Source organism: Eurypyga helias, unplaced genomic scaffold (assembly GCF_000690775.1).
Source record: "Eurypyga helias isolate BGI_N326 unplaced genomic scaffold, ASM69077v1 scaffold7582, whole genome shotgun sequence".
NCBI lineage: Eukaryota > Metazoa > Chordata > Aves > Eurypygiformes > Eurypygidae > Eurypyga > Eurypyga helias.
Genome location: NW_010237757.1, coordinates 2,695 through 17,399, shown reverse-complemented (window position 1 = coordinate 17,399; position 14,705 = coordinate 2,695). Strand labels below are relative to the sequence as shown.

Genomic DNA, 14,705 nt, shown 5'->3' with positions numbered 1-14,705 from the left:
ATTCTATGATTCTATGATAAGTGTGTGCTTCCTGTTCATGGCCATGGATTCTTATGCCTTTTTCCTTCAGGGGAATTCGGTGAAGTATGCAGTGGACGTCTCAAAGTACCAGGAAAAAGAGAGATCTGTGTTGCTATCAAGACGCTGAAAGCTGGTTACACCGATAAACAAAGGAGAGACTTCCTGAGTGAGGCCAGCATCATGGGGCAATTTGACCACCCCAATATCATCCACTTGGAAGGTGTAGTTACTAAATGTAAGTAGGTCATTTTCATGACAAGGCCAATTTGGAAGTCGCTGAGAAATTAAGTCTGTGGTGGTGTGTGCTGGGTTGGTTTTTTTTTCCTTTTACCCTCTTTCCTGTGAAATGACAGATGGAACAGATCCACTGATAGCTAATAGGAGGAAATCGGTGCAGGACAAGTCATTAATCTTGTTGTCAGCTATAAATGGGTTTATGGTTTCAACTGATACTCTATCTGTAGGCAGCTTGTACAAGATTTTGTAGAGGGAATTAATACTGCAGGGGTTAGCTTTTTCCCCCCCTTCTTGCTATGCCGAGCAGGCATCTTTCACATCTTTGCTAGACTGAGCTGATTGTTACAGGATAGGCAAAAGCAGATGGTGAGCAAAGAATTTAAAATGGTTGGGGGAGAAATACCAAAACAGAACTAGGGAGTCATATGTTGAAGGTACAAAGCACAGATGTAAAGAGCAAGCCTTTGAAATGAAGTAGGCTGTTTTAGCGTGAAACTTGCTTATTTGTTTTCTCTGATTTTCGGGTGGGATAATCTCACCCTGCAGAATCTACTAGCCCCATCTTTTTGTTTGTTTGGTTTGGGTTGTTTATTGAAGTCTGTTAGTGTTCACTGTGCCATGAACTCTGCCTTAGAAAGAGAACGCCAGCTCGCGCTGGATGCTTTGTAGGCCAGAACCGAACATAGAGCTGTGAGACAGACGTGCTTGGGTCTGGCTTGATAAGGTGCCGCTGCGATGGCGCAGTACTGTCCCTGCTCCGAGCGCCCTGGGTAGCGTGTTGGCAGAGCCGGGTTGTGGGTGCTGATCCTAAAAGGTGCTGTGGGTGTCGGGGGGTAGCACAGCAAGCAGGCAGCGATTGTGTGAGCTGCTCTTAAAGGGCAGAATTTGTGAAGCTCACCTGCTGCAGCTGACGGTGTTGGGCACGGGGTGTTAAGAATGTAAGGAATTAAGGTTAGTTATGGATGAAAAATTAAATAGTAACATATTACTGGAAAAACACAGTATCCCCCATGGAGGGTTGTCAAAACCATCAATGCCACCTTGTCCCCCTTGGATGTCAGTGGGAGCTGGATGTTTCCTCTACCACTTGTGTTTCTGGAGGTTTTACCCTTAATCATTTGTGTGTCCCTCTCCTAGCCCATCCTCTCTCCCAGTGGTTGAAAATGGCTCATAGAGTGTGTCCCTGTTTGCTTGTCTAGACAAATTCCACTAGGGAAAACAGGGGTTTTGACTAATTTTGCCCATCGTTTACTGAGGGCCTCCCTCAAAACTGAACTTAAAAGGTAATACTCGGTTTAAGTTTCGCAGGTCTGATTCTCTCTTTCTGTTGCTGATGTAACAAAGCTGGAAGGGGGTTGTGGTCAGGCCACAGTGTTTGCTACAGACTGATTTTTTCTGTAAAAGAATGGCACCAGGGGAATGTTTGTGTTGAAATCCCACGGCGGCTGGAACCCCCTGAGCTATTACAGCTCTAGCAGTTATAAATGACTGTGTGCATTTGCATAATGCAGTTGTCACTGAATTAAAATGATTTGAAATTGTCACCGAGGAGGTGGCAGCCTGACCTGAGAGCATTTCGTTGCTGGGCTCGCAGTAAGCGGTGCTTCGGCAGCGAGCTGGCTCCGTTACCTCAGCGCTGGTGTGGTTGGTAAACAGGGCTACTTAAGAAGGCATTTATCTCAATTTCTCCGTAGGTTTTCTGAACGCTGTGATAAATAAATGCATTTAATAAAGTGAAAATTAAAATGTGAGATAAATAGTGGTGTAGATGGGGTTGTGAGAGGCAGCAAAAACCCAGGAATATGTTATTGGCTGGTAGTCAAGTACTTTAATAATTGACTCACTGATGGTAACTTCTCCTCTCTCTATCCCCCTCCCCTGCTAAAGAAGTGCCTGAGTAATGAAATTACATGTTAATGCACTGAAAGAGTCTCCCTTTCTTCCTTCCTACGTTGACATAGTATCTTTTGATTGAGGAAGGTTAATTAAAACTCATTTAGCTGTATTTGTTCAGTGGAAGGGTTCCGGTCACAGTTGCAGAGGATAAATGAAACAGTGACATAGGCAGATTTGGTTGGAGTTTTTTCTCTTTCTACCAAAGAATGCTTGCAAAAGGGAATTGGAGGGAGCAGGATGCTTTATCACATCCCTTTCCTCAAAGGGTGCAGGGTACTCAGCCAAGGTCACCAAGCCCTTCATCCGCAGCTCTTTGCCTTCTGCAATCCCACCATTTCTCTGCGGCATTGGTGCAGGTCAGAAAGGGTTCAGCTGCCAGACTGGCACTCCATGGCCATGCCAGTTTGTGTGGGACCAAAACAGCTGGGAGTAAAGGAGAAGCAGGAATAGCCTGCAAAGGATAGGTTGGAACTGAAAAGGTGAAATAAGTAACAACGAGTGAAATAAATGATGTATTGCACATAGACTTTGGTCTAAGTGAAATGATGTGAAATTTTCGGTACAGTCAGTCCTTAGAGCATATTGTTTTCTAATGAAAAACAAAGTTACTTCACAACCAGCAATTACTGACAAATGAAGAGAAAGGCGTCTCGGTGAAAAACACACTGAGGTAGAAATGATTGGGGGAACTTTCAGTACTGCAATATTTCATGGTAGGGTAATTTTCATAGCTGGTTTCTCTGGGTCACTGTCTTTTCTTTAGGAAGAAACTCTATAGTTCCTCTATCTAAAGCATAACTGGGAGGAGGGTTGCCGTGCCAGCCTGGCACTGATCATCAGGCGCTCCCTTGACTTCAGGTGGGCTTAGCAGTGTTCACCCTGGGGCTGGGCTTTTGCCATTCAAGGTTTGATAAGTCACTGCTCTACGTCTCCTATTGCTCGCTTTTAGAAAGGAGATGATGTTGGACCTGTTTCTGCAAATACCTGGATGCCGAATATCCGATTTAACCCCGTGAAATAATTAGTGCTACTTGTATGTACCTACACGTTTTCAGTTTCAGCATTGTACGGCTTTGTAAAGCTCTTGAAGACAACATCAAGCTTTATTTATGTCTTTTTTAGGCAGGAGGGTGCCTAGAAAGCATCCCCGTGTCAGTAAGATTACACTGCGTTTCTCTGCAGATTGCCCAGCTTGGCTCTCTTGTGTTGCAGCACGGACTGCTGAGTGCTGCTGAAGCACTCTGCCCCACGTGTGACACAATTAATTGAATCATTTATCCTGTGGCTGACTTCATGAGGCAAATGGCTTTGGCTCATTTATAAATAACGAGAGACCCGGGAAACAAATTCAGGACAGAGAAAGTTGAGAGGAACAGCTTGTATTTTGCATTCTTGAATCCAGTTGTCTTGGAATACCTTGTAGCTGCTGACAGCTTCTGACTCGCCTAAAGCGTTGGTCTTTCGAAAGAGGCAAGGAGACCAAAGCGTTCACAAATTTATGTTGAAAGAGGAAGGCTTTCTAGTCTGCAAGCAATTTAATTACACTAAAGATTTTTGTCAAGTTTGAACAGATCTTTGCTTCCTAGCTCTCCATTATCAATTCATGTATTCCTTAGAGAACAGGAGCCACTTTAGTTAAAGACCTTGTCAATGAGTCAACCAAAGGGTTAACCTTCCAGATGGGGCCCTTTACATGTTTCTGTCCTATAATATTTCTCCTCTTGCTCCCCACAGCTGAGGCATAAGCTTGGTGCTTTTCAAATTAAATTAGATTGTGTAAGCCAGGTGTCTTGGCAGTAAAATCATGTGCAACCCATTTTTATCCCATTAACATCGGTGTTCATCAAGGAATTGTGTTTTTCTTTCCGCGAACTCTAGGTAAACCGGTAATGATCATAACTGAGTACATGGAGAATGGCTCCTTGGATGCCTTCCTCAGGGTAGGTGATTTCTTCATAATAAGCTGAGGAGATTTTATACTGGGAAACTTTTTCTGGTTTTTGTTCTGGTTCTTTGTTCGCAGAAAGACACTGAAAATTCAGCATTTCAAAAGAAATTATGTTTGTGCTTGGGAAATTCTGTTTCCTGGTGTCGCTCCTATCAAAAACCAGAGTAAATGTAAAGCGGGAGAATGCAGAATGAATGTAACGTTTAAAATAGCAGGGTCTTAAATAATCCATGTTTAATGGGAACAGTTCTGATTTGCTCCATGTTTGAAAGCATCGCAGTGCGATGGACTCATTAAAACCAGATTCATTTGCAAACTGGGTGCTGCATCACTGGAAGCTGTGACGGAACCTCTGGGTTTTTGCTTTACCGGTGGATTACAGACAGTAGTCAGGAGAGCGAGGAAGTACCACTGCATTTTCCTCGAGAGAAAATGGGAAAGCGGAGAGCCACTCTTTGCCAGTTTCAGCAATGGCAGTAACGTAGCTTTCAGCGTAATGCTCTGTGGTTTTCCTCCTTTCCCCATATGCAGAAGAATGATGGCAGATTTACAGTCATCCAGTTGGTGGGGATGCTTCGTGGCATTGGCTCCGGCATGAAGTATCTGTCTGACATGAGCTATGTGCATCGGGATCTGGCTGCTCGAAACATACTTGTCAACAGCAACTTGGTCTGCAAAGTGTCTGACTTCGGCATGTCCCGCGTCCTGGAAGACGACCCCGAAGCTGCTTACACCACACGGGTAAGGAGGGAAAAAACCATTGTCCCGTGGGTTTGCTTGCCTACGTGTTGGTTTGGTCTGACTGTGTGGGAGGTCACAGTGGTTTGTTTTAAAATAATCTCAGTCACAAGTGAGAACCTATATCACAACCTAAAAATAAACACTGACCCAGACTCCATAGCGGGAGTAAATTGACGTAGTGTTATTGCTGCATCAGTGGTTACAGCAGTATTTCTTCTCCGAGGATGTGACCCATGAGTTCCTCTGGTTCCCTCAGCGTGCTAGAGCATATTTCAGGACTCTGATGCCAGAAATTAGAGCCTGGGCTTCTCTTCCTTCTGAGGTCTGCAAACATGTATCATGATTTTCAAGTGGCTTGTCCCACTGAGGTTTGATACAGCAAGTGTTGGTATGCCACCAAAGAAGAAATAATCCACTTTTGCCTATCACAAAGATAGTAATAAATTTGGCCTAAATAATTTAGACTGGGAAAAGTGTGAGGCCTGCATTCCCATTTTATTTCAGCATCCCACTGTTAACTGATTTTGCAAAAGCCATTTTAATATGCTCCACGTGGAATAATACTAATGCAGGTTCTTCTGGCCACAGAACAAATCCCAACCATTACCAGCCTTTGTACGATACCGCTGTAATTAACAGGCGTGTGAAGAAAGAAAAGCCCAGAGTTTATAAATTCTCCTTTTTCAATTGCTTATTTTCTTCATTTTTCAATATCTGCCATTCTCCATCTGTTCTCCCTAGTGCAGTTTGTTTGCAGCACTCAGACTTTGCAGTTTAATCCCAACACTCATCCTTTAATGGATTCACAGTTCATTACAGGGAAGGATAGACACATGTAGTGTTAAATGCTGGCCAGCCTTAGTATTTTTCACTCGTAAGGGTGGCAAGTGGAAGAAGCAGAAGCAGAGGTCTGAAAAGCTGTATTCAGGGAAATCAAAGTTTAGACAAACACACAAGGGCAAGACCGAAATGATTGAAAAGCCTCCCTTTGAATTTAGTGAGTGGAGATATAGCATTATGTTTGCTCTCAAGAGCAAACTACAGGGAATCAATGACATTTGCATTACAGTGCATTGTCTTCAGTTAGTATCAGTAATGAAGGATCGGGGAAATTTGGATGAACTCCACTGTACTCTAGCAGCTAAATAAAAAGAGCTTATTGACAATTTTTAGAATGACAAACATGTATAAACAATGTCCTTGCATCTGTGTCTGAAAGGAGGAAGAGAGCTTTATCATAACCAGGGACAATGCAATAAAATGCAGTTTTTGAAAGCATCCTTTTTAAGAGAATGGTGCGTTCTGCTCCCCGTTAGTCGTATAACTCGTTAGAGTGAAAGCATCCTAAGGCATATGCTGCTACATACCCATATACTGCTGTATACCCAGGGCATATACTGCTACGGCCTGATTCACAGGGGGAATGATGCAAAGGCCAAAGAAGCCAGGAGAAGGACCCCTTCTGATTTCACTTGGCTGTGGAACCCGTCCATATTAAACACTTGCGAGAGGTATTAGAACAACACACCGCTACGTATGCACACGCTGCATTCGGTTATGGATAGAAACTATCTGGAAGATTGCTGAGAAAAAACCCTACCAAAATAAACTTAATCAAAAAGGCGTAAAAGCAAATGAAAAAACCCTAAAACCTTTGTTCAGCTTAAGTTGTTCCCCAGATGCAACTGCAGGAAACCAAAAGCTCAATTAAAAACACCTTGCGCATTAGCATAAACAAAAGGAGAAATTTCTGGCATGGGATCACTCAGCCAAGGCAAAATCAGATAAACAGGATGGAGTGAGTTCCTTTAAAGACAGTGCAGGACCTCAGTGGCCCAAATCAGGTGCCTCGATGTTTTTTTTTTGTTTAAAAAGGAGTATTGTAACAAGAGGCAGCTCTCTCTAACAGGGAGCAAAATCAGCCTTGTACCATGGTCTGGCGTTGAACTCCTCCCACAGGGACTGGGAGAGCCCAGAGGCTTGCTTCCCGTCTCACATCGCTGGTAGGGAGTTGGGATAGTGCCTGTGGGAAACACCACAGTGTTCATAAATCTTCCCAGTTTATCCCTCTTTACTTTACCTTTTTGAAAAGCAAAACGTTTATAATCCCATTTTTCTGAAACAAGCCAAACGGGTCAGACAGGCAAGCAAGGAAATAGCAATTAACAGCATGTACTTATTTGTTTTGTCAACTAAATCTCTAAAACACACTTTGTAAACCCCCTGGTTTGTCCTCGTGCTTCGACGTAGCCCTAAGCAGAGGTCTCTTAGAGGGCTGATGGAAATACATTTAACAATTTACTGGTTCGCCTCCTGGTGACTAAAGAAAACAGATGGGCAGCCTTGCCTCCTGGTCGGATCTGACAGTTTTATGGCAAGAAAAAGCGAAACCGGATGCCTTTTCCAGAAGGATTCTGGAATTGCGTACGGAAACCCGTTCTGTGTTTTGAACGGCAGCGCGGAGCGGCGTCAGCCACGCACGGCACAGGGTCGGTGACTCACTGGCCTGTGGATCCCTTGTTTGTGACAGGGTGGGAAGATCCCCATCAGGTGGACTGCGCCAGAGGCAATTGCCTACCGGAAGTTTACGTCGGCTAGTGATGTGTGGAGCTACGGCATCGTCATGTGGGAAGTGATGTCCTACGGAGAAAGACCATACTGGGATATGTCCAACCAAGATGTGAGTCTCCTCCTGAGCTTCCTCTCCCTCTTCTCTCCTTTCCCCCCATGCCTTTGCCTTTGTCCTTGGATGTCTGCCGGTGTGTTTCTCTGTCGGTTGCTCTGTACTTCTGTGACGTTCACATTTTTACAGGGATATCAAGGGTGGTAGATTCACGTTTTCTCAGGGAACTTCTGTGGAACTGAGACTTCCTTGAATACTTCAAGCCTGGTCTAAGGTCAGGGAATAGGGGATTCCCAAGTTAGGGTCTGTAACTTGTGCATATCTCTTTTTTACTTCTCTTTTTTTCGTTTTTTTTTTAATTTAAGGAAAAATATTGTAAGCCATTAAAGTAAGACAGAAGAAAGGGAAAGGAATATATTTAAACTGTAAAATCGTAATACTGTCAAGAGAGGGAAGATTTGAACGCTGATATTAAGTCTCAACTTTATTGGAAGTCTTTAAGAAAAAACGGTTGAATTTAATGGGGCTTCCTATTGGAAGTTAATTCTTCAAGCCCCAGTATGCTTGTAATTCTTCCAGATGATTTTATTTCTTGTAGGATATCTAAAACAACACGTGTGAAATCCGATTCTGATGATCGGTCCGAGCATCCTTGCGACAGTTGCATAGCTGCCCCCTGAGGACGTTAACTTTCCTAAATGACCATTCTTAAATTATGCATGTCCTGTTTAAACGTACCATCTGGACTACTTCAGTGGATTCCAAGAGGGAGCATGCACAATGGCTGCTATTCCAGAAGAGTATTTAATAATAATGCTAATAAAAGCTTTTGTTAATAGAGTTTTTATTAAATGAAAAAAAAAAAAAGCCAGTGAAAATGAGGCATAGATTATCCATAATTCTTCTCCCAGGGGATTTACAAACATAAAAAGGAAGAAGAAAATGTTAATCTGAATATATGGTCCTGGGAGTGGTTAAGTCATTTTCCCAGTCATCTGCTCTCTTATGTAGAGCTGAACATTTTCAAAGAGACTCTAGGTGCGGATGGCATTTTATCTGAACGGGGGATAGCATTTTAATTTCCTTCTGGTGTGAAATGTCTCTTCTGGCACCCAATCTTGCCTTCCTTTGCTAACAGGAAGTCATCAAGACGTAGCAAGAAAATAAAACCCCAGATGTGTTTTCCTTAATATCAGGCATGTCTACGCAGCGCGGCGGAGCTCAGCGCAAGGAGCACGGAGCCAGCTATCAGGCTGGTGTGCGCTGCTGATGTGCTGCAAAGCCGGCTTGAACGGGACAGCAGAACCAATATTACTGTCTTTCCATCCTCTTTTTAGTACACGGCACAGAAATACTGGGTTTTTCTGTGTAACAATGCTGAGAGCAGCGCTTTTCGCAACAAAGCAGAAGTGGATTTCAAGTTATTCTCAGGGTCTGTTGAATCAGGAGAAATCACAAGGATCTTCATACCTTCTGGCGTAGTGAGAGCCACTTTGTGATCACTGAATAGCTGCTCATAGTGCAAGCCAGTCCCTTGCCCTCTCCTCCCTGTGGATTTTCGCCACTAATTGGACAAGACCAGAGCGAGGGAATTTAGCACAATTCAGTCTGTGTGCACTCCTGGTCTCTAGTCTCATGGCGAATCCTGCCAGTAAAGTCATATCGATTAATTAAGATCTGAAGGCTTCTGGGTCATGTCCTTGTCATACCAGGATCGAGTTCTGGTCACGTCCCGTTCTCCTGAGAGAGCTAAGAAGTCATCGGAGTACTGAGCTCTGGATCCCTTTTTGGAGGGTTTGAAATTGCTTCAGCTCGTGAGTTTTTCTGGTTTCTGTTCAATCTGAAATACATATCTAAGCTGCTGCGTTGGACTTGTGTGACTCCTGTGATAAAGCGGCGCAGAAGGGTTCCCACCTCTGCTTTTCTTGGTTCAGAGCATAGTGGGGAGAGAACAGGTTCCCTTCAAGGCCTGTGTTACTGAGAGAGGTGAGCTAGCTCAGGAGGAGGGGGTGGTCTGCTGTATCCTAAACGTGATGGGGAAAATGTCATCGTCAACATACACCCAAAACTTACAGATATCAAAGATTTGCTGTAGAGCTGTTGCTTCCCCAGCCCTCTGCCCAGCAAGGATAGTTGCTTAATTCTCGCCTGGGCTATTTCATCATCCCAGTATGCCATGTGCTCTTTCGTGATAGGTTGTGCTGCTGTATCGGAAGTCTCCTTTGGATGCTGTACCCTTTTAGTTTTGAATTGCTGAGGAGAAATGACAGTTCTGAGACCACCAACTGCCTGAGCCTGAGTGCAATTTTCCATGTTGTTTCACTTAATTGTGGATTTGTTTCCATACTTTGGATCGCCCTAGGATAAATGATACTCAGCTGGTCGATGTGAGCCGTGTCTGATGTTCTCTAATGCCGTCCTAATTGTGCCATTTATAGGTTATTAAAGCCATTGAAGAAGGGTATCGGCTGCCACCCCCGATGGACTGCCCCATCGCTCTCCATCAGCTGATGTTAGACTGCTGGCAGAAGGAACGCAGCGACAGGCCTAAATTTGGACAGATCGTCAACATGCTGGACAAACTCATCCGCAACCCCAACAGCCTGAAGAGGACAGGCAGCGAGAGCTCCAGGTCAGCTGCGCTCGTGTAGTGGTGATGTACGAGGGAGCACAGCGCAGGTGACAGGCAGAGCTGCGCCTCACCCGGAGCTCCGAGCTGGGACTCGAGCGCTCTCGGTAGCTCTGCCTGGGGCCGGAGCACACGGCGGGCACTGCGCCGTGCAGGAGCGCGGAGGGGTCGTGCTGGGACGCTGCTGAGCCCCCGGGCACCCCCGGCTCTCCTAGAACGAGAGGTGAGAAGGCAAATGGAATGAGCAGGACTGTTGCTGTGTCACACCAGCTCTGAGCAGCTATAGCACAGTCTTAACCGTGTCCGGGCTCTGTCAGAAGACAAAAGTTTGCAGCATCTTTTCCCTCTCCCCACCACTGGAAGGGCCTGAACGGGTGGCCTTAGTGCAGTGTAGCTAACAGGAGTGATGTGGTTTTCTGCAGGAAAAGTACATCGGCAACTTTTGTAAACCCTAGATTTGTGTCGGATTTGCAAATGAGCGTTCCGGCGTTACAGCCAACGCCTTGCGGGCATCAGGAAGGGGTGGATTCATTTTTATGTGAATTTGAATTTAATTTTGTGGAAAGCCGGTTTCATGTCTCCACTGATCCCGCGCTCCATTTGTGTTTTGTTTGGTTTGCTGAGCGTGGTATACCTGGTACGTGCAGGAAGGAAACTCCCAGAGGTGTAGGGTAAAACCAAACCATCCTTGTTGGGACAGATCAGCAGTTTGTTTAAGCTGGTGAAATGCTGCTGAAGTAATAGGAGCTTTACTAATTTACACCAGGTTTGGTTTTTTTTTTTTTCAAATGTCTTTGCTCTGTCAGGTAAATTTGCTGATGGCAGATATGGCAAAAAGCTTAAAAGAAACAAGAGGAAGAGAATGGGAAAATATTTTTCGGTAGAAGGGAAGGTACAAAAATACACACAGGGCAATACAAAGTTAAGTTTCTTGAATAACTGAAGGAGTAGCAGAGGTTCTGATTCAGCCTCCACCACAGCAACACCCTGGAAAAAGCTATTTTCGTTTTTAAACTGGTGGGTCCCTTTGTGACGTTTGCTCACAGTGTGATTGGCAGAGGGACTGTTAACCCTGTGAGACCACTGTCACCACCTCTCTTCCCGATTGCCCTAATTGTGTTGCTAGCCCGGCAAGAATGTATCCGCCCTGAGGTTTAAGTAATCTGCGTGGTGAGACTCACGGTATGATCTGCTGCGATAAATTGGTTTGAGAATCGCAGCGTGAACTCCTCCGTTTTGCCGCCTTCCCGATTTCCAGGTGCTCTTTGGAAATACATAGAGTTTACAAAGCTGGATAGCCTGGTCAAGGTCATTTTGTGTGTGTGTGTAAGGTAGTAGCCCATTCAAGGTCATTTCATGTTCGTGGCTGTTTCTAGATCTTTATATTTCTTCTCTTCGGAATATGAATTTCAAATATGCATACGACATTGTCTGTATGTCTTTACGTCGTTGGGCTTGTGTTAGTACAGTAAAAGAGATGTTCCAGGTATTACCAGCACGTACTCGGTGCCCTAGGCAAGACGTAACCGTGGTGTTGCACGCCTAATCTTTGATGATGTGCGTTTTCAAATGAGCTGTTAAAGGGTAATTGTTTCGGTTAGATAGATAGGAGTAATTCAGAACGGTTTAATGAAGCTGTGATTTACAATAGACATGAAATAGTAAGTGAGATAGTAATGAGAGAAGCAGATTTTGTGAAAATAATTCTTTGCAAATCTGTGCAAGGGGAAATGAGAAGCACATTCCACAGTGCAAACAAAGATCAAAGCTTGGATGATTCCCGCCACTCCTGGCACACAACCGGTCAGGAATGGATTGATTAAAGGGGGGATTAACTCCCTGCTGTCCTCAGTTTGAATGCACTGAGCTTGCCTGCGAACCGGGCTGGAAACAGGGCTTATCTGCCCCCGCCCTGAGCTCTGCCCTCCAAACCAGTCTGGCAGGTTGGGAGCTCCCAGCTCCTGGCCGCACACTTCGGCTGAGGCCTGACACGTGGGGCATTGGCGAGGTCAGGAAGATACAGACCCAGTGGGCTGAACGGGTTCCAGCGTCGCTGCCGCCTTTCTGCGTAAAGTCAAAGCGTTTTCTAGGAACTCGGTTGCGTCTGAGGTGGAAGTTGTAAGCAGCGTCGCGGCCCAAATTAGATCTGAAAGTGAAAATAGAAGCCTGAGGTCAGGTTCACTCTTAAGGGAAGTTGGCCTGTTGCTTGGCGTTCTGTTACGTTCCTCGCGTCGCTCTGCCCCGCTGCGCTGAGAGGCGCCGCTTTCGCTGGGCGCGGCCTCTTGCCTTGCTCTCCCTCCTCGCCGAGGGTGGTCGTTGCCGGGACGAAACCGTGGGCGATTCGTGATGCAGCTGACACCGTGTCTCTGTCCTCTCCCTGTTTGGCATCCAGACCTAGCACAGCCCTGCTGGATCCCAGCTCCCCGGAGTTCTCGGCAGTTGTTTCTGTCGGCGACTGGCTCCAAGCCATTAAAATGGAGCGATACAAGGATAACTTCACAGCTGCTGGCTATACCGCCCTCGAGGCTGTGGTGCATATGAACCAGGAGTAAGTACTCGGCGATATAACAAAAAAACGGGTAAATCTGGATTTAATCGGCCTCTTTTGCTTTGTGCTGCATATCATTACGCTCATTAAAGGAATGGAATGCCTTTCATTTGGACGGAGGATAACTTTAAAATGCCTCCACAAAGCCTTCACTTATTTAATTAAACATTTCTGCACATCTGCCTTGCTTTTGCTGTGTTGCTTGCAGTTGACTCTTAACGTATTTCCTCCGCACCGGCGTCTGATCCGCGGTTCTCAGCACCCTGCCTCTTCTCTTGCTTTCCACAGTGACTTGGCAAGGATCGGGATCGCTGCCGTCGCGCACCAGAACAAGATCCTGAGCAGCGTGCAGGCAATGCGCACCCAAATGCAACAGATGCACGGCAGGATGGTTCCCGTCTGAGCCAGTGCGGGATAAACTCAAAACTCTTGAAATTAGTTTACCTCATCCATGCACTTTAATTGAAGAACTGCACTTTTTTTACTTCGTGTCCTCGCCCGTCGAAACAAAGATCTGCAGCATTGCTTGATGTACAGATTGCGGAAACCGAGCGTGTGTGCTGGGAGGGGGGGCCTCCAGAAATAATGACAAGCCGTCATTCGAAACCAGACCTGGAACAAATTGTTTCTTGGAACATACTTCTCTGTTGATCAACGATATGTAAAATACATGTATCTATATAAATATAAAGTCACATTCGAGTTTTGATGCTGTGTTTGCTGCCAGATACTGTGCATAAAAAACAAAACCAACATTACTTTCCTTCTCCCCGTGACCCGTAGGATTACAACCGTAGTGTTTTATTTGTGGGTGAAACCACCGTTGTGCATCTTTCACTGGAATGAAGAATCTGCCCTGGGATATTTTTTGCAGACTCAGTGCATCCCTAATAACCTTGCGGAAACCTCAGTGAGAATACCGTTTGGCTAATCAGCGCCTGTCGATTAGCGATCCGCCCGTTGAGGGGCTTGAGACACGCAATGACCCATCTCGTGGATTACTGGGCGAAACTGGACGGCGGGGAGGCTGTTGGCGGTTCTGTCGTGCCGAATCCTGCCGCCGAGAGACACTTTGCGAACGTCTCGCCGGTGGTCGGCGGTGACAGTCGTGGCTGCGGACCTTTCAGATTTCTCTTTCAAGAAGTGATTCCCGCTGCCGCGAGGAGAAGGTCAGTGGAAGTACGGTGTCCAGCACGTTCGTGGGGCTTTGTTTCTTAACTCTGCGGGGGTTTCATCACTGCTGGGGGCGGGGAGAGGGGAAGGGGCTGTAGTATGTCTTACTCCGGGTTCCCAACTGGTCTGTATGAACCCATGCTGGTTTCCCAGGCTAATTGCGTGGTGTCTCCCATTGTTTGCTCCATTTGATGACGCTGAAAATTGCTGCGTTTCAACACCCAGTCTTGCTCTCAAGCTGCTGCGTGTTAGGATGTGCAGGCAAGGTGTAGGGGTGTGTCTCGGGGCTCACTCATTCCAGTGCTAAGAGCCTGACCCCACTGAGAGCAGTAGGGATGCCCTTAGTTTTCGGGTGGAAAACCCCATACATATGGATCCCGTAGGAAGGAAGAATAACCGTGTGAAGTACAGTTTTTTTGCAGCGCCAAGGACTTGGCCTGCCCTCTCATGAGCAACGGTAGAACCAGTATGTGTTGGAAAGATCAGCCTCAGTTGCTGTGTCCGTGGCCTTAAGGGAGGGGGAGCAGGAAGAGATGGGGTTGTCCTGCAGCCTTGCTGGTTTTGGGCAGTCGGGGGGTGAGGCGTGGCGGCAGCTCTACGTCACGCAGCAGCGTTACACTGGAGACGCGGCGATCCGGTCTCCGGTCTCGCCAGCCGAGGGAACCAAACGTTGGGAACCAGCCCCGTAGGCTGGGTGACGGAGGGCGGCGGTGGGCGCGAGCGCCGGGCGTGGGTGCGTGGCTGTGGCCTGAGCGCCCCGCTGCCAGGATGGCAAACGAGGTGGAGCACGGCCTGCTTGAAACGCTGCCCCCCAGCCCCTCGGAAGGAAGAGCAGGAGAGCTGGGGGGCCGCAAGCACCGTCTAGGTTGCTGGGGGGACGGGACTGCTG

The 14,705-nt window shown here is 46.4% G+C and overlaps 1 protein-coding gene across 1 annotated transcript; it reads left to right on the top strand.

The window, feature by feature from the left end:
- Nucleotides 1-70: 70 nt before the first annotated feature.
- On the top strand, nt 71-13,804 carry LOC104506579 (ephrin type-A receptor 4; the record flags this gene model as incomplete). Its single annotated transcript, XM_010147568.1, has 7 exons — nt 71-256; nt 4,033-4,094; nt 4,634-4,843; nt 7,374-7,523; nt 9,905-10,098; nt 12,488-12,643; nt 12,932-13,804. Coding segments are annotated over 7 exons (1,073 nt in total), but the record flags the coding sequence as incomplete, so codon positions are not given.
- Nucleotides 13,805-14,705: the final 901 nt, after the last annotated feature.